At 41.4% G+C, this 25,580-nt stretch overlaps 2 protein-coding genes across 2 annotated transcripts in view; one reads left to right on the forward strand and one right to left on the reverse strand.

The window, feature by feature from the left end:
* The first annotated feature begins 375 nt into the window (after positions 1 to 375).
* Positions 376 to 4,878, forward strand: LOC107079988 (monocyte chemotactic protein 1B-like). The gene is made up of 3 exons (XM_015368021.2): positions 376 to 535; positions 2,808 to 2,928; positions 4,084 to 4,878. The coding sequence occupies exons 1-3, from the start codon at positions 454 to 456 to the stop codon at positions 4,187 to 4,189; spliced, it is 309 nt and encodes a 102-aa protein (XP_015223507.2). The 5' UTR covers positions 376 to 453; the 3' UTR covers positions 4,190 to 4,878.
* Positions 4,879 to 9,238: 4,360 nt separating this feature from the next.
* fa2h (fatty acid 2-hydroxylase) overlaps positions 9,239 to 25,580 on the reverse strand; it is a 40,296-nt gene continuing 23,954 nt past the window's right edge. Inside the window, exons 2-7 of the mRNA XM_006641324.3 lie at positions 22,632 to 22,718; positions 15,232 to 15,374; positions 14,447 to 14,553; positions 13,610 to 13,782; positions 12,620 to 12,872; positions 9,239 to 12,201 (exon numbers count right to left, since the gene is read on the reverse strand). Coding sequence (XP_006641387.3) covers positions 12,122 to 12,201; positions 12,620 to 12,872; positions 13,610 to 13,782; positions 14,447 to 14,553; positions 15,232 to 15,374; positions 22,632 to 22,718 — 843 coding nt within the window. The 3' untranslated portion in view covers positions 9,239 to 12,121. The remainder of the gene's footprint in view (positions 12,202 to 12,619; positions 12,873 to 13,609; positions 13,783 to 14,446; positions 14,554 to 15,231; positions 15,375 to 22,631; positions 22,719 to 25,580) is intronic.

Raw genomic sequence — 25,580 nt, forward strand, 5'->3', positions numbered from 1 at the left:
TGAGATCACTTAAAGTTCTTAAAAAGTAAATGCCAATTCTATCTCAATAGAATAAACATTCCTGGCTGAAAAACATAAAATTAAGTTTGAATAATCTATCTATAATATTCCATATAGTCCATCAATTTTCAGGAACTGTTTAGTGCCAGAGCCAAAAAATCATTCATACTTAACCAAGAAGAGTAGTAGCATTTTCATTTTTTAGTGATTCATTTCCTAAATTAAATTTATTCGAAGAAAAATAAATTCTACATTTTAGTCCTCCTTGTTCAGGGGGTGACTAATCCCTTTCAGTTAGGGGCTAATCAGACAGGCCCACCCCTCTGAAAGTAATTCCCCTTCATGTATTTGTTAGATGAACAGCTCAGCAATAAAAGAGCGCCGCATCGGAGGAGATATTCACTTTCACAGTGAGTCTTCTGCAGAACCGTCGGCTTTGGGCTCCTTAGTGCCATGCTGCTGAAGATGGGGTCTCTTCGCCTGTGTCTGCCAGTCTGGCTCCTGGCTCTGCTGCTCGCTGCGTCTCTCACTGAAGGTAACACTGTCTGGGCAGCTGGCCCTTTAAAATCACATGGGCTCTGATTTTGGCTTGCAGTGTGTTTTAGCATCTTTTCTTAAACAAACTGTAGGGTTTCTTACTAATAACATTTCGCCACAAAATGAGGATGGCCTCCAAGCATATTTTAATGTTTCTAAACATTGCATCCCACATGCACTCAAACTTTTCTTTTACTACATAAAAAATGTGCTTTATATTTAACTAGAGATTGTTGAGGAGGAAAATACATGAGGTGTAAGAGACGGAATTAAGAATCTGGGATGATGGATGATGATAGAAGATGCACTCCCTGATAGAATGGACAAATGTTTGGGGTTCATATTTTAAGGGTTCACCACTAAATTTCATTTAACGTTCACAGTTAGACGAAAAAAGGTTTAAGATAGAATTTCAAATGATACCCGGCTGCATCTAACTGATTTCTCTAGAGATGTAGAGAGTATCCCAAATATCAAAGCTAATCTAGTCCTCTTTTTGCATTCCATCTTTACCTTTTTGACTGTGATAATTTATACGATACTGTTTGTCTAGTGATATTTGACTGGTCTTTTGACTGAACTGGATTGAAGAGTGAACAGAGTATTAAACCATAATTTACACATCCTTTCAAAGAAGGCATAATGTACTGGCACTTTTCTGTATTGTGTTGCTGTGGTAATCGTAGGCTTTCAGTTCCCTTGAATAAATATATGAAGGTGAAAAATAGCCACCATTACAAAAGCGTACAAGCAAGTTTCAAAACTCTTTGTTTCAGTTAAAAAATGATCCGCTCTTCTATTCTTATTTGCCAAGGAACCTGGGGAAAGCTCAGTTGAAACAAACAAGAAAAATGTATTTCTCTTCTCACCTATATTGTCCCCAGGTCAATCCAATCTCTAATATTTACAGGTGCTTCCAGAACTTGAGTTCTGTTTTGCTTTTGTGCAACCAGCTTTGAAAGTGACTTTGCTTGTTTTTGAAATCACATTCTTCCTTTGCTTCTCAGCATATTCAGTGTGCTTTTCGTATCAGCTGTAGTTCCCCAGAGACACGGCTGTGGTTATTTTCAAGGTATCAGCCACTCACAAAATCAAATGTGAAAAGGAAAAGATAGAAGAAGCCTCAGGTGTTTTACCTCAAGTCAACCTCATTTGACTATTTTCACCTGTTGGCATCAGGGAAGGTATCACATGTGGTGTTCATCCAACATGATGTCTTTCTTGACTTGCTAAGACACTAATATCCCGCTTAGTTTCAGTTTTAATCAAGTAATACTGCACAGAGTTAAACAAATGTTAAAAATCTTATATGTAAAATCAAACCATGTATGTTACGACTTAAAGATTGGTTATCAAATTGTTCGCAATTTATGCTGCTGTAGTTTCAGACTAGTCTTGGAAGAAAAATCAATAAGATAAGGTCTGGAACATTTGCTGCAAGTCTACAGGCAAAACCACAGATCTGGGAAATCAATCATGCAGCTATTTTAATAAACTGAAGAATAATGATCTTTTCTACTACACAGATCTGGGATATGTATTTCAGAACTGTAGCTGTGAATATAAAAGTACCATATATTCAGGGAGGACCCATCTTGATGTACTTGGTATAGTTTACAATTTGACTATACCGCTGTGCTTTTCTAAGAAATGATAGAAAAATAGTACATCTGACTAAGAAACAGCAAGATGAGAAATTGGTCTCATGAATGATGTAAGAAATCTTTTCAAAGTTTCACACACTAAAAATGAAAGTTTTTTATGATTGTTTCATTCTCAGTAGCTAACAGCCACGCAACAGTAATGAAGACAAATTAGGAAGGGTGTTGCTGTGCATGGGGAGACACGTTTTTGTCTACTGTGAGACAAGGTTTGAAAATCGCTGTAAAGTTGTCCCAAATCAAACTGGTGTTTACAGTATAAACAGAAGCAAAATCAATTCAGTTTGAAGCAGGCAGCCTCAGAGGAACACTTTCACTTGATTGAAAGATAGGGGAGATCATATTTTCTTGCAGGTTCTGTGGCTGGTTTAATTCCTCTAAAGGCAATCATAAAGTTACTGGAGTTATTTAAATATAATTGGCAGATTAATTCTACTTAAATAAATGTGAGTGAATTATGTTTAACCATGCTTAGCTGACAGACAGTTTAACTCATCTGAGAGCTAACAGCTCTATAAAACACATAAAAAGTCCGTGTTGGCTAATGCACAGAGAGCACAGCCTGAAGTGACAAGAACTGACAATTTCCCCTTGTTCGTGTCTGTTAAGGGTTTCACATGGTTAACAGGCCCAGGAAGTGCTGCTTTGACTTTGCTGCGAAACAGCTGTCTAGACGGAAGATTGTGAGCTACTCAACAACTAGCCAGCAATGCACGAAGGGAGGGATTCTGTGAGTATGGCTTTTTAATCCATACAATAATACTCTCTTGCTTTTCTGCATGGAGTAACGGAATATTCATCAGGCAGCTTGAGTAATGTTTTAAACCTAATGTGTTCACTGAACTGCTGAATTCACCCGCAAAACCCTCAGTACAGTTTCCATCTGCTTGTGAAAGATGGCCATGTCGCATCAAAGCCAACCACACAAAACAGGAAAGAAAGGAGAACTCACAGATATTTGCAGTCTTTTCTCAGGTGACACAATGTAGATCAAGCTACGCTGAATATCATAGGCGTTGTGGTTACATCAACCTCATGTAAGGACGTCACAAGAAAGAATTCTCAATTATTTTTTTAAACTAATGAGTTATTTACTTCAACACATGGAAAAAAAATGCTTTGGCTCTTTTTCTAAATATGGACTTGTCCACCTCAGGCTGAATACAAGCTTTAGAGCAAACCATGTTTGAACTTGGAAAAGTGAGCATTCAAATTCAAACCCCATCTGTCACTCAGCACACTGTGGGAAATTCGTATTTATATTCTCCACGCCGTCTAGTTCCTTCACCTAAATAGGTGGAATAAACATAACACTAAGAATGGTGATGAAAAAGTGGAGGTCGTTCAGTCTACCTTGTGTTAGTTGTTAGTAGTGTCTAGATAAAAGCCACAGAATCAACTAGGGGGCTGAATAGATTGACTTACTAATCCTCCTATTTTAGTTTACTAACTAGTTGAGGTATTAAATAGTAGACTAGTTCACTAAGCCAGAATCTAGATCACTAATACAAATTAGGAGAAGTAATTCAAGCAGATTCTGGTGCTTCCCAAACTGCAAGGACAGTCAGTGTGTTCTTATTTATCTTCACCTGTTACTTAGTTAAAAGTATATATTTCTGCTTATGTAAAGTTTTGTGGCCCAGGAACACCAGCTGCCATTAAGAGAAACGTGCAGCTCTGGGAATAGAAAATGGCCCCATGAACAGAGGGGTTGTTGGTGTCTCCCAGTGGTGGTGTGTAAGCTGATTCAAGAAACAGCTGGATAAGATCTTCAAATCCACCGGCCACCCCTAACCAAGAGAGGAAGAGCACGGCTACGTGTTTTCTTCTTGCCTGCTGGTGTTTAACCTGCCTTGTGCTCATACTGTGTGTTCATCTTCCTCAGGTTCAGAACTCTAGCTGGGAGGGAGGTCTGCGCCAGGCCCTCAGACAAATGGGTGCAAGACTACGTCAAGTTTTTTGATGGCAAAAGCAAGCCCTCCAGAATTTAAAAGCTCTGCTGCTGAAGCCCCTTTCATTATCTGTGTCTGCCCTGCTGTTCATTGGTGAAATAGCCAAGTATAAAATTCTCCAAAGCACCTTTCAAGCTAAAGTTGTGGACGTCACCTCTGTTGCTCATGTCTCCGAGTGAGTGACTGAGTTTGACCGCATTTTGCTCTCAGTTTAGATGCCCCATAGGGAGTTTGTTGTTAAAAAACACATATCAAAACCCGCAGTCTGGAAAACTCCAGTGGAATATCGTGTAAGTGTAAATCTGGAAGATATCGGATTAAAAATGAATGGAAAACCAAAACAAGCACTGTGTGATGAATTCTAAACTCAAGAATGTAATTTACTTCCCTTTACTGAAAATAGTGAAGAAAAAGTGTTAAAGAGGGGGCTACTTTCCTGCAGCTATTCTGCTTTTAGTACACTGAAGCATACTGCCAGAAAATGCTGTCTATTATACTAGGCCAATTTGTGATACTAAGGAAAATCACAAAGCTGAAATATCAGAAAAAGCCATCTACCTACTAAAAGAAAATAGTTTTGTGATACCTGATTCCTGTTGCCTCCTGTAAACAATTGTCTACAATAACAGTGATGCAGAAGTGTACTGTAGCCAGAGGTGGTCTATTTTGTACATGTATTTTTTTGTGCAAATCTATGTGTGTGTTTCATTAAAACAATATTACTGAAACATGCTGCTGTATCTGTTTTTCTTACATAGATATCCGTGTCTGAACACACCACACACAGTGCACTGCAAGCAGCGTTAAGAAGACAATATCACTGGGAAGCAATCTGCAATGTGCATTTTGTTACTTTTGAATGAATTCTGACTGTTCTAAATTCATATGCTGAAGGACAAACTCCTTCACACCATCTACAAAAACTGGGACTTCTACAAATCAATTTTATGGGGCCTAATCATCATGGACGGTATTGTTCTCTAACACACCAGCCTCACTTAACACAAGACCCTTCACCTGTGCAGGGGCCTGTGCTCAGTGAAACACTAAAAATCACATGCAGCCAAACTGTTCTTTTTCACCAAACCCTTCATCACATTATAATAAAACGGAAACGCTGGCGTTCAGGTTATATTTGCGCTTCTTTTGATTCTCGTCTGATGAATGAGCTTCTAGAGAAAAGAAAGACGCACTCGCCTGCTAAGTGTATCGGGTTCTCTAACTTAAGGAGTGTGCAGTGCATCACTGCTATTTGGCCAAAGTCAAATCCTTCGTCACCAACAAAACTTTGCCATCATCAGACGTTGCTCATTACCGATAACTCCCAGCACGCACAGTATAAATTCAGTAGAATATGTTTTAGTTCAGCTTTGTAATAAGTCTCTTTTGTTTGCGTTTGAGTAAAGGGAGTCTCGTTAAGTGTTTTAAGACCACATTCTTTAAAAAAAAAAAACAACTCTCTGAATTCAGCAGCTACCGTAGAACACAGATTCGCTTACATGCCCAGGGCAATTAAACTGGAATTCAGACGGTGAAAGGAACGGCGGAAATAAATAACAACAGCCAAGCGCTGCTGTCTTTCCGTTCCTGGAAGGTCAGGCTCACCGAGTGCCGTGGAGACGGAGGGGCGCTGCTGAGGACTGGAGTCACTAAACAGCAGGACAGTTCACTTCTGCAAACCTTGACCCCATACGCAGACTCAGGACCAGGGGCGTAGCCACGGGTGGGCCGGGCCCACCGGATTGATCCTAGGCCTACCCAATCAGTCCAAAGTAATTTAAGATTTTTTTTCCCCCTTGTTTGCGTTACATGATTTGCTTTTTAATGTTACGTGTTTGATTTTTTTCATCGTATGTGATTTGCTATTGTCTCGCTGTATCTTTTGTGACCAATAAGAAAATTATTGTAAATGTCGTGGGGCGGTGCATGCGTAGCCGTAGCCTAATTGCCTATAATAATAATAATAATAATAATAATAATAATAATAATAATAATAATAATAATAATAATAATAATTGCCTATCGTTGTCCACAGACACTCTTAGAGCTGTCTAGCGCTAGGGTTTTGGTTTATTAGCCAACATGGCAAAATAAATGCATATATTTGCGTTTTTCAAAAAGCCGCCTGTAGATGACCAGACCAGTCCCGAAACAAATAAGACACATGAGACGCTGTAAGGAGAACAGCCTGGCTTCCCGAATACAAGTGTTTCTGGACCGTAAGCGGCAGTGCACGCGTTTGCTTGTAGCAGCTCGATACCTGTAGGAGTTAAGTACGAGGAGGTTCTAAAATTTCTCCTGTAAACAAATTATAAGTTTTGGAATGCATGAATAACTAAGATAATATTGACGGATAGATGTGAGTGTGCATTTTACAGATAACTATTCAGATCGCCTCTTAAATGCCCTGCAGTTTAAGTGAAGGACGTTTACAGAGCTAAAGTACAGTTTTAATTTTCTAAAGCAGTTTTCCTTTCTTTCCCTACCATGACACATTGATGTCAAACCCATAACTGTGGGATTATATCGCGACAAGACCTTTGCAGTATGTCATGATAGGGACCCCGTGTAAATTGAATGTATATCGCGGCAGTTTATATCAAGACTGGCTCCTTGCTTCCATGCCACCCTGGCACCGCTGTCGCAACAAAGGACTCATATCAGGACATCATATACCCAGATAGGACTTGTCGCGATTTATGGACTTTGAGCCGTGATATGGGGTCAGAGTATCCTGTCAGGGTATGTCCTGTCGCAACATATGGACTCCATGTCGGGACATGGTGGCGGGGCATTCTGTCCGGGTATGTCATATCGCGATATAAGGGGCTTCATGTCGCGACATGGGCGTGATAGTTTTTGTAATATCGCGACATATGGACTCCATGTCACGACAAGGGGGGTGGGCGTTTTGGCTGGGCATGTTATATCGCGATATAGGGTCTTTCATGTCGCGACATGGGGCGGGGCATTTTTATCAGGGTTTGTCATATCGCGATATGCGGGCTTCATGTCGCGACATGAGGACAGGGGCATTTTGTCGGGGTATGTTATATCGCGATATATTGACTTAATGTCGCAACAGTGATACGTCAATCACAATGGGTATCGCGATGTGATCGTGATGCGCAGACTCCTATCGTGACATGCTATCGGAGTCGTGAACGCGCTGTGGACGCCATGACATTCTTTGTCTGCTATTCAGTTTTGACCTCAGTGCGACATCTCTTAGATTGATCAGTAATTGGAAACCAATGGATGTGTAACGGTATATCCAGCGTGCTCATACAGCACACACCGTTAACCGGGGCTACAGTATTTGGACCAGGAAGATCATCCATCACCTGTGTATCTACATGTTCTCGGAACTTCCGCTGTGGCGCTTTACCCAATCAGAGTGTCGATTCTCACTCTTCACCCAATCGCGGCCCGAGCTGTTCGGGGGTTTAGCCAATCACGGGGCTGAGAGCTGTTCAAGCCAGCAGCGCCAGGTGGATCGGCTTGAATACTGTCAATGAGAATCTACTTTTAAAATACTTTACTTATTTTCCTAATAATTACATTGGCTTATTTTTTTATTTTAACTTCTATATTGATTCACAATGTCCCGTACTCTTCGAAATAAATACTTTTTTTATTTGCAATATAATTGTCTCCGCTGCCTTCTGTAATGAACGCATGGTATTTGAACAATTTTAATCGTATATGTAAGGTAGGGAAACACCTTCTGCTTTTACTTAAAAAAATAAATAGAAATGTAAAGTCTATGATCATTATATTATTATGCTCGTGCTTTCAATTTTGTTTTTTTATTGTTAAATTATATCGATCTTGAAATACCTAAATATGTGAATATGGGCTCTCGTGTTGTACCAGCGGTAATTTGGAAGTGATACTTTTTCGAGAACATGGTTAAAAATTAAAAGAAAACACCTAACCCAATGAACTAACATAGTAAGTCCTTCCTAAATGTAAGATGTTTATTTGTGTAAACGCTGCAAAGTCTGGGGTCAACTGATCACAACTGAAAGATCTGGTGACCCTGGTGGACTGGCTTCTCCTACGCAGGGTATATTGCCTTACGCCCATTGTTTGCTGGGACAAGCTCCAGCACCCCTGTAACCCTGAAGTTCATAAGTGGATGAGAATATTGGAAGTATGATTAGAAAGGAAGTCTCAAACCTAAGATAGAAAAGTGTGGGGTCTTTGAATTTCAGGTGTGAGAGGGTCAGTAATCCTCGACTCTCAGGTGGTACAGCTGAGTTCTACCAGATGCACATGGATAGGTCAAAGCACTCTGATACAATTTAAACCCAGTGAGCCAGAGTGTTTTTCTTGTGATATTTCATGTGTCAAGAAGTAACGTCTATATAACAATTTAACACGATCTCTTTCACCTCAAGAGAGGAAATTGTGGTCTTTCACTGCAACACAATGGAGGACTATTTCATCAATAGGCTCATCATGTTGAGCAGGTAAGATTGGCCCTTGCAACTTAGGAATTATGACACAGAGAAGCCCTCACCGACTGGGGTGTAAGTACAATCACAATTCAGAACTAGAAAATCATAAAAAAAATAAACCAGCTTTACATGGGTCCTGAAAACCCTGTTTTTAAGGTGGGTACATTTTAATTGTTCCAGTGGTAGAGTACGCAAAGCCCGACTCAAATATTGAAGCATTCCCACACTCAACCCGACAACCTTCAGTTAATGATGTGGAACAAATCAGAGGACAAAAAGACACTGAGGAGAAGTGTATTTAAAATGGAGAACAGGAGGCATTTTTTTTGCAGAAAAGTTTGTCGGAGCCAGGAATACCCCTTAGAGCGAATATCTTGGCGTCTTCCAAGAAACAGCTGGATGAAAACTTCAGATCAGTTAGGCACTTCTATTAACGTCATCCTACTGCCATAATGGCAGCCAGACAAGGGCACAGCATGATGCTCCCTGCTCTTCATCAGAAATACACACTCCTGTTAGAGAAAAGGAGCTTTAGAGGTCCCACTCCACCTCAGAAAGCAAACTGCATCCTCATACTGGAAATAAAAAAATAACCCAAAGGATGGACAGAAAATAAACTCCACCATTCAGAAATATACATATTTATTTACAATTACAGTTCACCATTTGCATAGAAATTTAATATTTCAAAAATATTTTTTTAAAATATCACATAGTAAACGGATCAGAAAGTGATTAGAAGCTTTTTAATATACATATTTTCCACAAGCTTTTTTTAAAAATAAACATTCACCAAATACTATTATCTCTTCCTAGAAACACATTTACAAAATGTTACTTTTGAAAATGTTCAGAAGTGTTTTCTAGAAGTCATTAGACAGGACACTGTGCGTTGGGTAAGAATGGTGCCGGATGGAAGAGCTGTTGGAAGGATTTTGAAGTGGTATCAAGAACTTCAGCCAGTGACCTGGCCACACGATTTTAAGGTGACAAACACTTAACCACGGTTTATTTCCCCACACTGCAGTTGAATGAGGACGTTTCCCACTGCTGTAAAAAAGCATTTTGTATTTCTGACAGACTGCATTTATTTTCATAGTGTTCCTACTACACCTGTATTTAAATATCCTTCAACTGTAGTATTTTTTATTCCTCTCTAAATCCCAACAGGCTTTCCATCCTTAAGTCAACCAAATGGATTAATGCCCGTCTGTTCACCCTGGTACTTTTTTAATTTATTTAGCATAACCTAAAACATAGGAGATAGAATTATTGTAGTGGGGATATTTTGCATGCACAGTGCCAAGCAGATTTGGTAACAGATATTTAAGTTGGTTTCTGGTCTTCATTAGTACATTTCTGACTCTAATAAATGCCAACCTGTGGTCAACATGCCTCCCTGCACAAAAATATTAAGAACAATAAAACAGGTTGCAGGAGATGGCTTTGTTCCAGAACCCTCTAAGCAGAGGTGTCAGCCCTGTGGAAACATGAAAGTCTCTCTTACGTCCGATTTCTGAAGTCCTTCAGAGCAAGTGTTAACAAATAAAAAAAAGAAGACAAGTCGGAGAAACTTGGTTGACGCTCGGTGCCAAACATCCACATTCAGTGTCATATGATTTTATTGGATGAGACAGGTCCTCTCCTTTAAAAATAAACTTCTGGTTTCGCTTGCCATCTTCAGTCTACACTGTCAGAAACCAGCACACTGGGCCCCATACCCTCTGCAGGTTGGTCTGCAACAATGTCTGTAGATTGGCATGTATCCTGCTGAAGACCAGTATTTCCCTCAACACCCACACTTTACAGAGTCTCTAAAGGGCAACAAGAACAAAATATATCCCTCCCTCCAAACCCCCTTCCCCAAAGAAAACAAAAGTGAAGCAGATCAGAGAACAGAAAGTAAAAGCTTGAATGAAAGGGTCTACTTCTACTTCTCTAGCTAATGCACAAAATTAAGGCACCTAGTTTGTCATCTACCCTGTCGCTCAAACCTGGGTAAATCGCATTAAAAAAATAATTTTCTTGTTAGTCTTTTTAAACTTTTAAGATCCTACAAGAAATCTGGAAAACGACGTGAAGAGACGTTAAAAGCTATGGCTTTCTCATGGTTTCTCCCGATTTGGCTGTAGGTATTCCCGCAGGAACGAGGGAGCTGTTGAGAGGTCACTGGTACAGCAACGGCACAAGAAAGGAAGTGTGCAAAAAGCCCAGAGGAGCAGTGGCACAGCAGAGAGCTGGAGATACATTAGCTGGAGAGCAGAGTTCAGCATTCATGGCAAAAGTGCAGCTGAATGCTGTTTCCATCCAGACGTGATGCACAGACTGTAACAATCCGCATGCTGCTGTTTCATGGAGACATTCTAACAGCAGAGGAACAAGAACCTCTTTGGATTCTCAAGCAAGGGAGATCTAGAGTCGATGTGGCAGAAGTAGGTATTTTACACCCCTGTTTAACATCAGAGTTTGATGGAGAAACTTCACAGTTCTCCTGGGGTTCCTAGTAAACTAACACTTCACATTTACATAACACATAAACAGAAAAGTATAATTTTAGAAAGGAGACCAACGTGCCAGTTCTTCTCTGATGACTGCATGCTTTGTTACCAAGACTGATGCAAAAGTAATTCTTCAAAAACACAGAACTCCATCCTCCTCCATTTCTCTTTCTATGCAATATTTTGCAAGTATGTTAAGGCTTTGAAGGTAACTGTGCAGCCATCCTATATCAAGATGGACAGCCACCCCTATACTTCGTATAAATGAGTTCTGTAACAACTGAAGAAGAATAACACTCATATGTCAGCCTGGAAGGCGCTTGCTTGAAATAATAGGTAGCCATCAATAAAATATTTCAGCACCTAGACAAACATTCCTATAAATGTACTACAGGTGGCAGCACAGTCTGTACAGTGACAGTGTGCGAGTTGCTAACAAAGCAGGAAGACACCATTTAGACAAAAAGAACAGAAAACCTAAAAAAAAAACAGTACCCTTACCCAACAGAACAAAGCTGGGAGGGTGCAAAATTGGTGAAGCTGCTGACAACAGATTGTCTTCCTTGTGGTGCCAAAGCAGTAACAGTTTGGCTCATGTCCGGCACAGGCTTTAGAACGGTCTTTGTTTTGCTGTCCCCCTGCAATTTGTCATGCTGCCTTCATATTAGACCTGTCATCCAATTCTGCATCGCACCAGCACTTCAGAAGCTCGTCTTAGAATTATGCTGAACTTTGTGGTTTAGTGCATACACATTAACAATACTCTAAAACAATAATAAAAAAAGCTATTTCTTTCTTTTTTTAAACAATCAATAAATATGGAAAAATCCCCAGGTATTGAGTGGTACCTCGGATTGTGGAAGATAGTTAGAAAACAGAGACATAGGACAGATTCATAAATGCAAAGGCACAAAATCACGTGGGGCTGAGGCCAGATCTCTTCTCCCTGCTACGGAGCCCGCTGGATTCGGGGGCTGGACAAGGCACAAGGAAGGCCAGGTCCCCAGGAGTCAGTGTCCCTTCTCAAAGGTCTCTTCCGGGATTAGGGTGTGGAACGGGTGATCCCAGAACCGAGTGGTGATTCCAAAACCTGCAGCAGAGGGACAGAAACTCACAACCATCAGTGCCAGTGAAAAATCAGGAACACAATGTGGCATGTTGCTCTCACACAAGACTAGACGCGAGAGGGACACGTCGTTGAGGTTAAAGGCTTGTGACAAGCAGGCTGCCAGTTCAAGCCCCAGCTCTGTCACTTTGTGCCAAATTACTGCAATGTGCTCCCTAATCTATGTATAACATACAGAAAAGACTAAATGAGATTATTGCTATTAAAGATTAATTTTGTTACTAAATACTGTATAATAATATAAGCTTTAATCTGAAGTGGGATGCTCCAGAAGTGAAACATGTAACAGTGCCATGAAAAAGACATAAAAGTCTTAACTTTCATGATCAGAGTTTGCAAGATGGTTAGAAGATAAAACAGAGGAACAGAGGCCAGCCTGTACCTGATCTCTGGTGCTCAAAGTGATGCTTGACGTGGTAGGCCTTCAGACCATACATGTAGGAACCTTTGCTGGGGCTGCCGTAGTGTAGGTAGTAGTGGATCATATCGTAGACCACGTAGCCACAAAGACCCCCCACAAAGATGGACACACCCAGGGCCTCAGGCAACAGCAGCCGGATGAGGCCATAGAAGGCTACGATGACTATAGAGGCGGGGATGGGGGGGAAGACCAGGCGGGACCCATCATATGGGGACTGAAAAGCAAACATCCATTGTCACTGGAAAATCAAGGCCCCAAGCACTGCCCTAGGGTTGCAGGATTGCTCTATAACTGCTGTACATTCCCCTAGGTTTATTCTACACTTCTTCAGAATGAAGACAACTCCAGTCACGGGCAGCTGGGGCCTTGGAGGTCTTCACTCTTTATTTAAGTAGATGGGTTAGTCCTTCAAAAGAGGTGTCAAGCTCATTTCCAGCCTGGAGATCCACTTATACAGCAGGGCATTTACTGCAGAAATCTGAGGGAAATATCTTACTCAAGGGCACACCAGCAATCACAAGCCCTCACCACCACCCCATAGCACTGCCCAAATCATTGTCAATTGGCTAATTCTAAAACCCATCAGATCTCCGATAATTTGGCCATTTATCCAAACATTCAATTTAATAAAGTAATTGAGGCGAGAAGTAGAATGAATTTCTGAGGAGCCTGTGGCCTGCGAGGACAGGAAATGTCCATCTCTAATGTTCACCAGAGGAATGCAAGACTTAAAGATATTTCTTCTTTTTTATTCCTCAGATGTGTCCCGGCTTTCCCTGCACAAGATCCTCTAGGTTTTCGCCTCAGTCAGCTCCTACTGTCTTGCTGCTTATTTGACTGTTGCCCTTCCCAGGCAGCAGCGAAGCTTGGTTCTATGTTCTGGGAGAAAGCGCGAGGCTGCAATCTCACCAGCCCCTTTAATCCCACAGCACGGCCCTGTTGACCTCTTACCTTGTGGTGCTGCCCATGCAGGAGGAAGTGGAAGGTGATGAGGTAATAGTTGCTGGCAGGAGGCTTCATGTGGAACAGGAAGCGGTGGATGAGGTACTCGACCAGGGACCAGAGGAACATCCCAAGCAGGAACATGAATGGGAAGGTGTACTTGTGAATCGGTATGGAGTAATCTGCCATAGATACAGAAAAACACACAGTGAGGCCCAGGAGAGTGAGCGGAAAGCAGCCTGCCAGCCTGGGCCTGTGCACATTTCAGAGGAATAGCAAATATGTTAATTGGAATTTCTCCTTCTATAGTTTAGTCTATTTGAAATTGAAAAAATAACTGAAAACTATTTAATAAAATATAACCTCAACAACAAGCAGACTTAGATATCAACTATTACTTGAACAGTCACTCTGCTAACCAGTCCTGCCACACCTCGCAGACTTCCTTCTCAGCCTCCTGATATTCCAGATGTGGTGCCACTCATGCAATGATACAGCATATCTCCTGGGGTGCGATTCTGCTTGATTTACAAATATGAAAACACACATCTGTCAGGGGTGGTGCTGCTCTAGCGTCTGCCCTGGCCTGCACCACCTGAGAGTGTGGGGAATTCTGCAACAGGGACAAGGGTCAGGAAGCTGGACAGTGCTACAAGAAAGGCTGAAGTGCTCTGTACGACTATTTACACACCATTCTGAAAGAGATCCAGAGTGGAAAATTCTAACAAGACCAAGAGTTAAGTTACAAGAGACAGCCAATGCCTTAGTAAGCTTTTGAGAAAAGTGTCAGCCAATAAAATGCCAGAGGTGGGAATCTGAAATACCTGCAATGTGGGACACACCTACCTGTGGTGAAGGAAGCAAAAAGCCTGGTGTCACCCCGTGCGAGAGAGGAAAAGCAGTACCAGCTCAGGTACGCAACAACTGGTAACCAGACTATAGGGACCATGTACCTGCGCACAGAGACAGTTTGCACGGTGAGAGGGTTCAGCTGCCACACCAGAACCAAACAGACAAACGCAACAAAGCAAATTAACACCACAGAGCAGCCACTCTTAGCAATCATGTGAATAACGCCATTCGTTCGTCTCTAGGGAAATCACATCAGGCACAGCAAGTCATAACGGCATAACTGTAAGCTGAAACTGCCTGCTCTTTTTCTTCTCCATTCAAAGGATTTCCCTTGGAATGTGAATGCCAGGGCGACAGTGGGCTCGTATTGCTTCTGTGTTAATCCATGAAGCCAACGTTTTAATTTCCTCATTGGAGGTTACATAGTATCGTACATTTTGCAATGGTAGGTATATGACTAGATGCTGTAGAACTTAATTTTAACCTGCTGTACAAATTAGCAGTGCGGTGCTTACAAAAGTCACTTTTGGTGAAATTAATAGAACGTCAATATAGTTGCTCCTTTCATTATAAACCTGGATACCCTAAACAAAGGTCTCAGTAGTCACGGCACAATCAGAACCCCGACAACTAGCAGCTGCGGTCTTTACTGTGTCTCATGAGCCCAGCACACACCATACAGATGTCAATGCAGCACAGAAGGCAGCACTCGATTAAGAGACTATTGCTTTACATATGGGGGCCACATGTGCCCGCTTATATACTTCAAACACACTCACCAGGAGGTTTTGGAGCAGGCTTCTATGACGTCCGAGTAAAAGAGACGGATAGGCCGATCCACGGGCTGGTGCACCCAGTCGTCGTACTTCTCTCCCAGGTGGCCCACCTGCCACAGCAAGGGCTTCCTCCAGTCCACCAGGTCCTGCGGAGCAGCAGAGAGAACACCGTCAGCCCCAGACCTGGGGAAGACCTCCACAGGGCAGCAGCTAAGTGGCCAGAGTACAAGAGCAGAAACTACAGGGCCATGCCTGGTTATAATCTCTAGCCTTCACATGAGGATGTGCAAGCAGTACAACACCAAGCAGAAAAAAAAAGGCACAAGCACAGCAGGATCCAGTCACTTGAGCCTTGCATCAGGCAAGACCTGATCTAGACCCGTGCAGACCAAAGCTGCTGTTATTTGCACCACAAACATGAACTGAACAAAAATGTCAGAAGTGTACATTTTCAATTAGAACTGTAAATAATCTGTAACTGTAAAATCTAAGGAACCTAGAATGTTTCTGCTTCAGGACAAAAAGAGGAAGTTCCTTAATGTCTGTTCATGGGGTTCAGCAGTAGAACAGGAGGAAGGGAACATGACCATCTCTTTTGGGGGTGTATAGAAAAACTTGGCTGAAGCAGAAAAGAGCAAGAGGCAGACGTGTACTAGTGCACTGGGATGCATGAGGCAGCGGGACTGAGGAGCTCAGGAGTCGGACAGAAGTGTCCTTAACACTGACAGATCGTGCGAGAAAGAGGGGTGTGCAAAACTCGTCACCTGGAATGTTCCTTCTTGAACCAATGGAATGCCATGCCAGATGGATTTCACAAGCCACACCTAACCACCAGTTTAGGAGAGAACTCTGTCCGGGCAACACAGCTGAAAACCACTCGTGTGTTCCCGTTTCCTGCTAGTGCCTCAGCACACCAGAAGAGGGAGCTCTTGTTTCAGACAAACTTAAACAGAAAGCGGTAACTTGTTATACTGTAAGTCTTGAATGCGCTCTACAGGTCAGGTTTCATCCTTTGTTTTTGTAAACAAAGCAAGTACAAATCAATGAATATTCCTACTTATGCCTTCAGCAAACTGGTCAGGCAAAATAAAAAGTTTATGTAAACACTGAACTACATTCCTGACCTGCACAGCATTTTTTAACTCGGAGGGGAAAAACAAACATCCTTAGAGAAAAAAGGGTAAACAAGAAAAAAAAAACACCATGCAGACATGCAAGCCATGCAGTAAAGAGCCTTATGAAACTAAAGAGTTTGCTCATGATTAATCAGGATTTCCCTGATACACCAGTCTCATATTTACTGAATCCTATGACTTCAGGTGTCCTTTGTATCATTATTACAAAACTGTTTACACTGAAGCCTGATTGGATCACAGCTTCAGAACATGAACAGCCCCTGTCCTTCAGGCATGACCGGAAACATTAAATAGTAAGAAGAGATCTGAAAAACATCTTATATTACTCAAATTTGGATTCCAATCAAGTCCTTCCCAACTGAATGGTCTTTCTTATCACTGTTACATAATTAGGGTCAAATCCTAGAATTCCCCAGAGCAATACACAGAAAATGGTGGACATTTTTGTATTTAATTTACAAAATATACATTGCCACTCCAGTTTAATCTGCACTTCAAAGATTAATCCTAGCCTATAGAAAAAAATCCCATACAGAGTATTTAAAACATGTCTATTCAATGGTTTCTGGCTCCTCTATTCCAATACTGAATTTTCCTACATCCAGCTCATTAGTTAACCTGATAATCAATACAGCAATTTCAAGCTGGTCGCATTAAAGCACCGCTATCAAATAATCCTAACAAACAAAAAGTAAAATTCTTTTTTTTTTTAAGTGCAAAAATTTTGACAGAATCTGAGTCAAACCAGAAAAATACTTCAGGACCTGCAGTGAAAGAAGACCGCAGTGTACAAATGAAAGTTGAGAGGAAGAGCATTTATACATCTGTCCCTAGACATACTGAAGTAGATATTTTGGGATTCATGGGTCACTAAGCAAGGTGGGCTAATGGGCTCCTCTTGATTGCTCTGGAGCAAAAGAGGTGTAAAACAAAGGCCAGTGGGAGGATTCAGTTTGAGTGATCAATGCAATTCCATTCCTGTTTCTCAAAGCAATGGACTTCAATAACATAAATACCTGAATTCCTCCTCAGTGAAACATGCAGAGTGACTGCAGACGCTCAAAGGTACATGCTAGTCCGAAACTACCTGGGTGGCTCCAAAGAGGGGAGCAAACACTGACATCATGCACATGCAATCTGATGGAGCAGGACGAAGATGTCATTGTACATGCTGGTTTTGGCCTATGGCCCAGGGTGACTAAGTGAGAGACAAGCCTGATATTGGAAAAATCCATCTGTGGTTTCGGGAAGAAGGAATGTCAGCGTACAGGTCTGGTGTGCATTTGTGGAATCCAAATCACCAGGCTCTAATCTCAAAGGCCACACAATACTTCGGCAGAGAGGTGGCACAGTGGTTAAGGATCTGCGCCTGTGGCTGGAAGGTTGCTGGTTCAAAACTTCACATCTTCACATAGAAATAGCCAAAACTTTTTTCACTGGTCAATTTTTGTGCTCAATGAAAGTATGACCAATGTTGGATCACTTTGCCAGAAGCCCGAATACCTCACTTAAAACAATCACTAATCTACCAAACTACAAATCAAAATTAAGAACTTTGGTATGATTACATAAATGATAACATGGGAATATTTAGCAGAAGATTCGAACAATAAATGCTTCCAACCTAGAACCTTTAACCCCAATCAATGCCATCCATGTCATGACAAGCATGCTGCTCTAGGCTGCAATTATAAAAGGAAAATTACCTACCTAAAAAGAATGCTGTAAGACATGTTCTTTTCCTCATTTCTGCCAGTACCTTGTTTCACAATTTTCAACCTGAGTAGCTGGTTTGATCAGTGCATGAATGTTCTAGAGGAGGATGATCTAAAAACAATGTATTTGTTATTCCCTTGCCACAGTTTCGTTATTACGAAAGAGCATAAATCAATTTTTTTTTTGGGGTGGAGACAGAGTATTCATTAAAAATCTTTTTTCGGAATTTATTGCACCAGTCTTAGTGGAATCTCATTCTTTTCCCGATTTTCATCTTTAAAACCCCTGAAATACTGTCAGAACAAGACGCTTTCTTTTCTCATTGAGGAGACAATACTGTTACTCAATGGACAGTAAAACGGATGCTGTAGATCATGGTAGAAGGAAAAAAAACTCGTCCATAGCTTTTTAGCCAATTATATTTGAAAATAAAAATGAAAGAAATTGGTAAACGCTCCTATGAATTCTTCTGATCGGATTTATTCACTTTTGGCTTTCTGGCCCCCCCCACGGAACGGAAAGCAGCTTTCAAGAACTGCAAAAACACTCAACATTTTTTCCCCCCAACGAGAAAGAAAGAGAAAAGGGATTCGAGGGACGAGGAGTCAGCAAGGCTGTGCGCAAGCTGTAGTGAGGGCTGAGCGTGGAGGGTCAGTGACCGACCGGGCACTCACCTTGCCCAGGCCGCTCCAAACACAACCCAGCCACAGCTCACAATGGGCAAAGGCCCTCCCAGCTCAAACACTGCCCAGGGCCAGATCAACAAACACCACGATAGCGCCAGTCCCCTCTCGCCAGGAAGTGCACGGCACGGCCATGCACTGCTCTGCCCTCTCATCACAACTCGGCAGACGTGAAAGTCACCGTGTCGGACACTACCGAGGTCAAGCCCACGCTTGAGGCGAGAAGATCAAACTGTACAATAGAAAAGGCTTATTTTAACTTATTTTATTTCTTTAGAAATTCAGTGCTAATGGATGAGATGGTAAGTTGGGGTCTCCAATCCTGGGTTTCACAGGCAATTTATCAAATTAAGTGATTTAAAGATCTGGTACAAATCGTAATACTTTTCATTCCTCAAAGATCCATAACTCCTTTAAATGAACACATTTTCATTAGATTATTTAATATATAAATACCTTACATATATTGCTCATCATTAAAAAAAAAACAAATGATTAAGGGTAACTTATAAGGCTAGCTACATTTAATTTTCCAAGACCAGGGTTAAAGATTCCTGTTATAAACCACTATTGATAACCATTTTACTAATAAAACAGTCTGTCTTGGTCTACACATATTAAGTACTAGCTACTTGTATGTTTAATGCTAAGCCTTCTTAGCGTCTCTATAATATCTTTAGCAGGAATGAAGCCCATGAGCTAGACAAGTTCCAATACAGGTCCTTAAACTCCTGAAGACATCAGGCACCAGGGCAGATGTATGATTATCACCACAGAAGGAATAAAAAATGCTTGCATGTCATTTCTTATTTCCCTCTCTTCCTAAAGACATGCACACTGTTACAAAATAGCAGGGTCAGGAAATAACTCAAGCGTTAGGCAAATGTGAGACACGCGAGTTTTTTTTAATTCTCCAGCACAGTTATGGCGAAACAAATTAATCAAACTCAAGACTTGACAAGACAGCTGTTAAAAATATTATAACAGCAAAACACCAAAAATATTTGTGTTTCAGGGGAATACATCCTACAAACCTAAAACAATTTTACCCCTGTAATCTGAAAACAATATATAACACCTTTACAGTCTAAAAAATAAAAAACATGCATTCTATTAAATGAAATCAAAGCAAAACCAAATATCCCTCCCTACAACATGGATGCCCAAAGTGAATGGGAATCAATCTCCTTGTTCTATAAACACATCACCAATTAGGAGAGAACGTTTTTAGCCTGAAGATTCCACAAAGTAGGAAAGCTGAATTGCTTAAAAAAGTAAAACAGCAAAATCTTTACAATAAGTGCTCAGATTACTTTGTTAGAATCTGGTCTCCAGATCAGGACAATGTCTTCTCACATGGCCTAAGGTTTGAGGAAGAGGATGGTGATGGATCACACTTTTCCCCTCTCCACCTTCCTCCCCTCCTAGTTCATTGCCTCTGTATTGGTACTGTGTTCTATGGCTGTTGAATTATTCTTCTTTATTGTGGTTCCAACAATATACCATGAAGATAAAAGGTGCAAATCACCACAAAGACCTCTGAATTGTCTGCATTCACTTGCCTCCTAGCCCACCTCTAACCACTTCAAATGATAGCTTAAAACAAAGGATTTCTGAATTGGGCCTTGATCATGATGTAAACTGAAAATAAACTAAACTCTGCTACCAAACCCATCTAGGGGTTAGTCACCAATTTGGTTTATGTTGTAAATCAGACAAAAATGTTCATTTACATCAAAGTTTTTCTGACTTACCCTGATAAAGGTGGGAACTTCTATTGATATATAAAATCAAAATATGTACATCACAGACAATCTAACGGATGTTTTGATTTCCTGTGGCACTGCAATCCTGCAGGACCCGTGCAAAGCAGGAGTGATTTTGATGCAGTAATTCCTCCAATCTGTCCTCTAGGAACAGCTGTGGGAGACCTACTCTTTCAAGAAATCCAGCGTCAGTGCGTTGAAGGACAAGCTTGAAAACATTGCTCCATGTGGGACGGCAGGTAGCCTTGAGCCCCAGGACTGTATACAGCCACCTGCCTGCTCTGCGCTCTCTCTGTTGTTTCTCCATCTCTACCACAAGGAGCCCTTTACCATTGTGCCTGTCTATTTAAGTGCATGTGATGAAATGATGATGAAGCCCTACTGCACTTTCAAATTGCTGTGCTGTACTTATCACGCACAAGGTGACCGGTAGTAACTGGGCAGATATGCTGATTATAATAGCAGCAACTTCTCCATTACTTTTCTCTCCAACAACAGCATGCAAAGGTTGTGTTAAGGATGCCTCAGGAACACTTGCCCGTGGTGGTCAGGGCATTGTGTCACTAGCAAAGTATGCTGGTTAAACAACATGCAAGTCTTTCACTCTCACATCAATTCCCTTGTCACAAAGACAACGAAAGTGTCAGGAGGCACTCCCAAATCAGCCACTTGTGTCAGCACGAAGATTCGAGGAATGTCTACAAATCACTCAACACTGGGGATGTTCATAAGTCTATCCAGGACCAGCCTGGACTGGTTTCAGATCCAAAACTCACGCAACGTTTGGGGAGAGCTTTCTATCGCGAGAATAACAGGGTGGCAGACAAAAAGGCTGCTGGCGTTGCACATAGGACATGAATGAAATGTTACAGGTCATTCCATGTTTATTTTTGATCAACTCTTTTAAGATGAAGAAGGCAAAAAAAACACAGATGGAAAGATGTATACCAGATATACCAAGCAAACTGCAGGACTACGGTGGAAAATGATAGGAAAAGTGTTGACGCAGTAACACGTACTACTTACAAAAGCCTGTGGAGACTGGATTCAGTTAAAACAGGAACATTAATTGGGGGCAGTAAAGCAGCAATAAAGATGCACTTAAGCAACCTGTGCCAACCCCCATTACATCATTTGTCCTCGGATCAGATAAAGTGTCTATAAAGTATAAGTAGACAATAACAGATTAAGGTCTTGGTTTTAAATTGTCATCTACAGGTGAAGTTCTGTGGGATGTTTAGGGATGAAAGTTCAGTGGGTGTTTAGACAGGCTATTAGTGGACATGTAAGCACTGCTGGTCCTGCTTTCCCCTTTGTTGAGAACACAAAGGAACAGATAACCAGGGACATGGCTTTAAATTACTGAAGGATTGTAGTTCCCAGAGTTGCTGCAGCCTCCTGTTCTGAAACCAGTGCTGTCAGCTGTTACAGCAGTAGCCAACCAGCCTAAGACAGAGTGCATTTTTAGGACAAGCTGAGCTCAATCTCTTGAAATGATAGAATAATCCTCCCCCAGGCCTTTGACAAGACCTAAGGTTGGAAAACATGCTGGGGATGACTTGCAAAAATAACTTGCTACCATCAAGCTCAGAGCCAAAACACAGAAAAGGCAGCCGAAAAGCAAACCCTACTAAGCCAAGCTTAATTCATAGTGCACTGCACATTTACCTCAACCAGGATGTACGGCTGCTGCTAGCTAGGTACTGCGTCACGAGTTCCTGAGCTGAAACAGATTGTGCTCCTTTGATTTTTCTGTCCGCTTCAGTCTGAATGTCTGACTATGTGACCCCAATCATCTCCCTTGGCCTCATGAACACTGCACTCCATCAGAGCTATACAAGGTGTAAGGCATAGTCACTTGATCTATTGCTGACTGCAGTCAAATCACATGAGCTTTTAAGAAGATATTAATATTCATCTGAAAATTCATTCATATACATATTTGGCAGAGGATCCCATATTTTGCCATTTATGTACTGCCTAAACCATTATACAGTACACTGCATTTACATTACATGAGTCTTCTAGTAAACTAGAACAGCCCCTGCGCCCACCCCAGCCGTGTGCTGGGATCCACATTTCGAACTGTGCAGTCAAGTTACCGTCTCCGTGTTGACACTACTGCACCGGCTGGCTCCCGTCTCCTCCTCTGGGGTCTGGTGTGAGTCTTTCCTCCTCTCTCGCACCATCTGAAAGAACAGAGAAGAATTGTTTGTTATTTTTTCCCCAGAAACAGACATTCTTATTTTCAGACTTCAAAAGTCACCTGAAAATCAACTTAAGGTACACAGAACATGGATAAACTGAACTTAGTGTTAATTGGAAAATTCAGCTGGCACGGTTGTATGACAGCTACTTGAAAGAAGAAAGTAGAGTACAACACCATTGGTGTGAACAGCTGAGCTTTGGCAAGCACGGGAGGTCAGGTAAAGAGAAACTGATCAATATCTTCATATTTAAGCATCTCAAAATGCTTAAATTTTGAGCATTCAACTTCAATTTAGTTAAAGGTCTAAATTAAGTTCTTGAGTCTTTGAAGGACCGGTAGTGATAAACGCTGCAATTCAGTTTTAGTTACTTATAATTATCCGATTTCTGTTTCCTATTCTTTACAATCCCAATGTGAAGAGGACTCTTAAAAACAGGATTCAAAAATATGGTGTTAAGCACTTTGCTCCCTCAAAGCTATAAAACACTATATAGACATTCAAATACACAGACGGTATATATAACAAACCAGAAAAACATGTGTTGCTATACATCTTCAAATTTGTTCCTTTTAGAAAAAGTGTTGGTTATACTGAAGTTATGTTAAACACTGAGTGCACAGACCGATGGTAAAATGCAGTGTGTTACTATGTGTTGGTCCTTGCTTGCAATTTGTGTCTGAAGGTTCCCGTCTTTAATTTCTCTCTTTCATTCCAGGACTTCCAACACCCATTTCCACCTCTACCCCCAGCTTGAGGAGCTCCACAAGGAAAAAAACATTTCAGACAGATGAGCGATTACAAAAAAATAGATTCACTTAAAGGGAGGAATAAGAACCCTTTACATAACCACATTGTCAGATTCTATTTTTCCTGCAGAAACACAGAATATTTGCTTGCATAATACAATTTGCTTGACAACTAATGCCCAAGAAGACTCCCTCAGCCAAGTTCTTATTATTCACAGTTGAAGTATTAGGATATGTTCCAGTTCAATAGCAGATTGAATGATCACACTAATGAGTGGTATGGAATAAAGGATGTGAACTCCAACCTCGCCTAGAGTGCAATGCAGAGATGTAATAGAAAGGGTGCTTTTACACATACAGTAGGAACAAGCATGCAAGACACTGGGTCCAGTTTAAATTCTCTGAGCAAGAAAGAACAGAACCATTTAAAATTAACATTAAGAATCTCCTGAACACATATAAGGCACTGAATGTCCAGGCTCAAGATTGTTTTAAAGGATTATGAGTTTTGTCCAACTAAACTCGAAATTAATCTTCTGATTGAGACCTTCTTACTCTGCCAAAAGATGGACTCAAAGGAATGGGTATTAGATTGCAACACCATTGGGGTCTTTGGAACTCACTACCCAATTCCATTTAAGTCTGCAAATCAACTTTTTAGTCTTACTGTCTTTTCAGCAATAGTCTCAATGCATAGTTATAAATTAGTTTTATTAAGATTATTTGTTGTGCGCAACCTGTATGCTACTGTAAGGAGCAGGAGAACAGAAACAGGTTCTCCATGCAGCTGGAATGGAGAGAATGCATCACATCTTCTCTCACATTCCTGGGCTGGTGCTTGTGCAACAGGTTGAATTCTAGAACAGGGCTGTTCTGGTTTCAGCTCTCATTGGTCTTGTGTAATTAGCAGTTCAGATACACATTTACCTTTGCCACTTTCTCAACTTTTTGCAGGCCTGAATATTCTAGCTTTTATCCCCCAATTAAATGACACCAATAAGCCCATCATACACAAGTAGGGGCGCTCACCTTGTGGTCTGTGCAGGTTCTAATGCCCCCGTATAGTGACGGGGACACTATACTGTAAAAAGGCGCTGTCCTTTGGATGAGACGTAAAACCGAGGTCCTAACTTTCTGGGGTCATTAAAAATCACAGTGAGTTTCTCAAAACAGTAGGGGTGTTACCCCAGTGTCCTGGCCAAATTTCCCAATGGGCTTTACCAATCATGGCCTCCTAATAATCCCCATCTCTGAACTGGGTTCATTATTTTGCTCTCCTCCCCACTGATGGCTGGTGTGTGGTGAGCGTTCTGGCACATTATGGCTGCTGTCATGTCATCCAGGTGGGGCTGCACATTGGTGGTGGTGGTGGTGAAGGGGAGTCCGCCATTACCTGTAAAGCGCTTTGGAGTATCCAGAAAAACGCTATATAATAATAAGGAATTATTATTATTACTTCTGCGAGAACTGGAATGCTAGTGAAGCAGCACATAGTTCAGGACAGACCAGGACACAGAAGCTCATAACCGGTACAGCTCCCATAACCAGGGAGCTTCATATAGATCCCAGCTACACTCAGAAGCACATTTAGTAAGTTTCAGACAATGTTCTTTCATTCTTAAGGACAAACCAAGAGCTATTCTGGAAAAATGCCAAGACGCACAAAAAAATAAGAGTAACCCACATGCCAAACAAACCTTTTGCTTTAGTTTAGAAAACATTTCTGGAACTGGATCTTATTGACACTTTATTACTTGATGCTGTAAATATGTTGCCTGGTCTGTTGCAGAGAGGCTCTCAATAAGATTTATGGTTGAACAAAGGTCAACAAATGACTCATGAATACACAGACACGCCTGTGGAACAGGTCTTTCTTGGCAGGGACTATGACCTCTCACCTGCCCCGGGGATATGCCCCCACCCATTCGTACGTGCGCCTCGCAGCACCCCACGGACAGCAGTGCCTGCTGCATGACTAAGCCGTAACTTGCCAACTCCTGAGTGAATGGTTTGCTGCACGCTTTCCTGTATTGGGGAGGTATCGAATGAGTAGGTTAGCAGCATTGCGAAATGAGCCTTTGAAAATGGATTTAGC

The sequence above is a fragment of the Lepisosteus oculatus genome, chromosome 20 (genome assembly GCF_040954835.1).
Source record: "Lepisosteus oculatus isolate fLepOcu1 chromosome 20, fLepOcu1.hap2, whole genome shotgun sequence".
In the NCBI taxonomy this organism is placed as follows: Eukaryota; Metazoa; Chordata; class Actinopteri; order Semionotiformes; family Lepisosteidae; genus Lepisosteus; species Lepisosteus oculatus.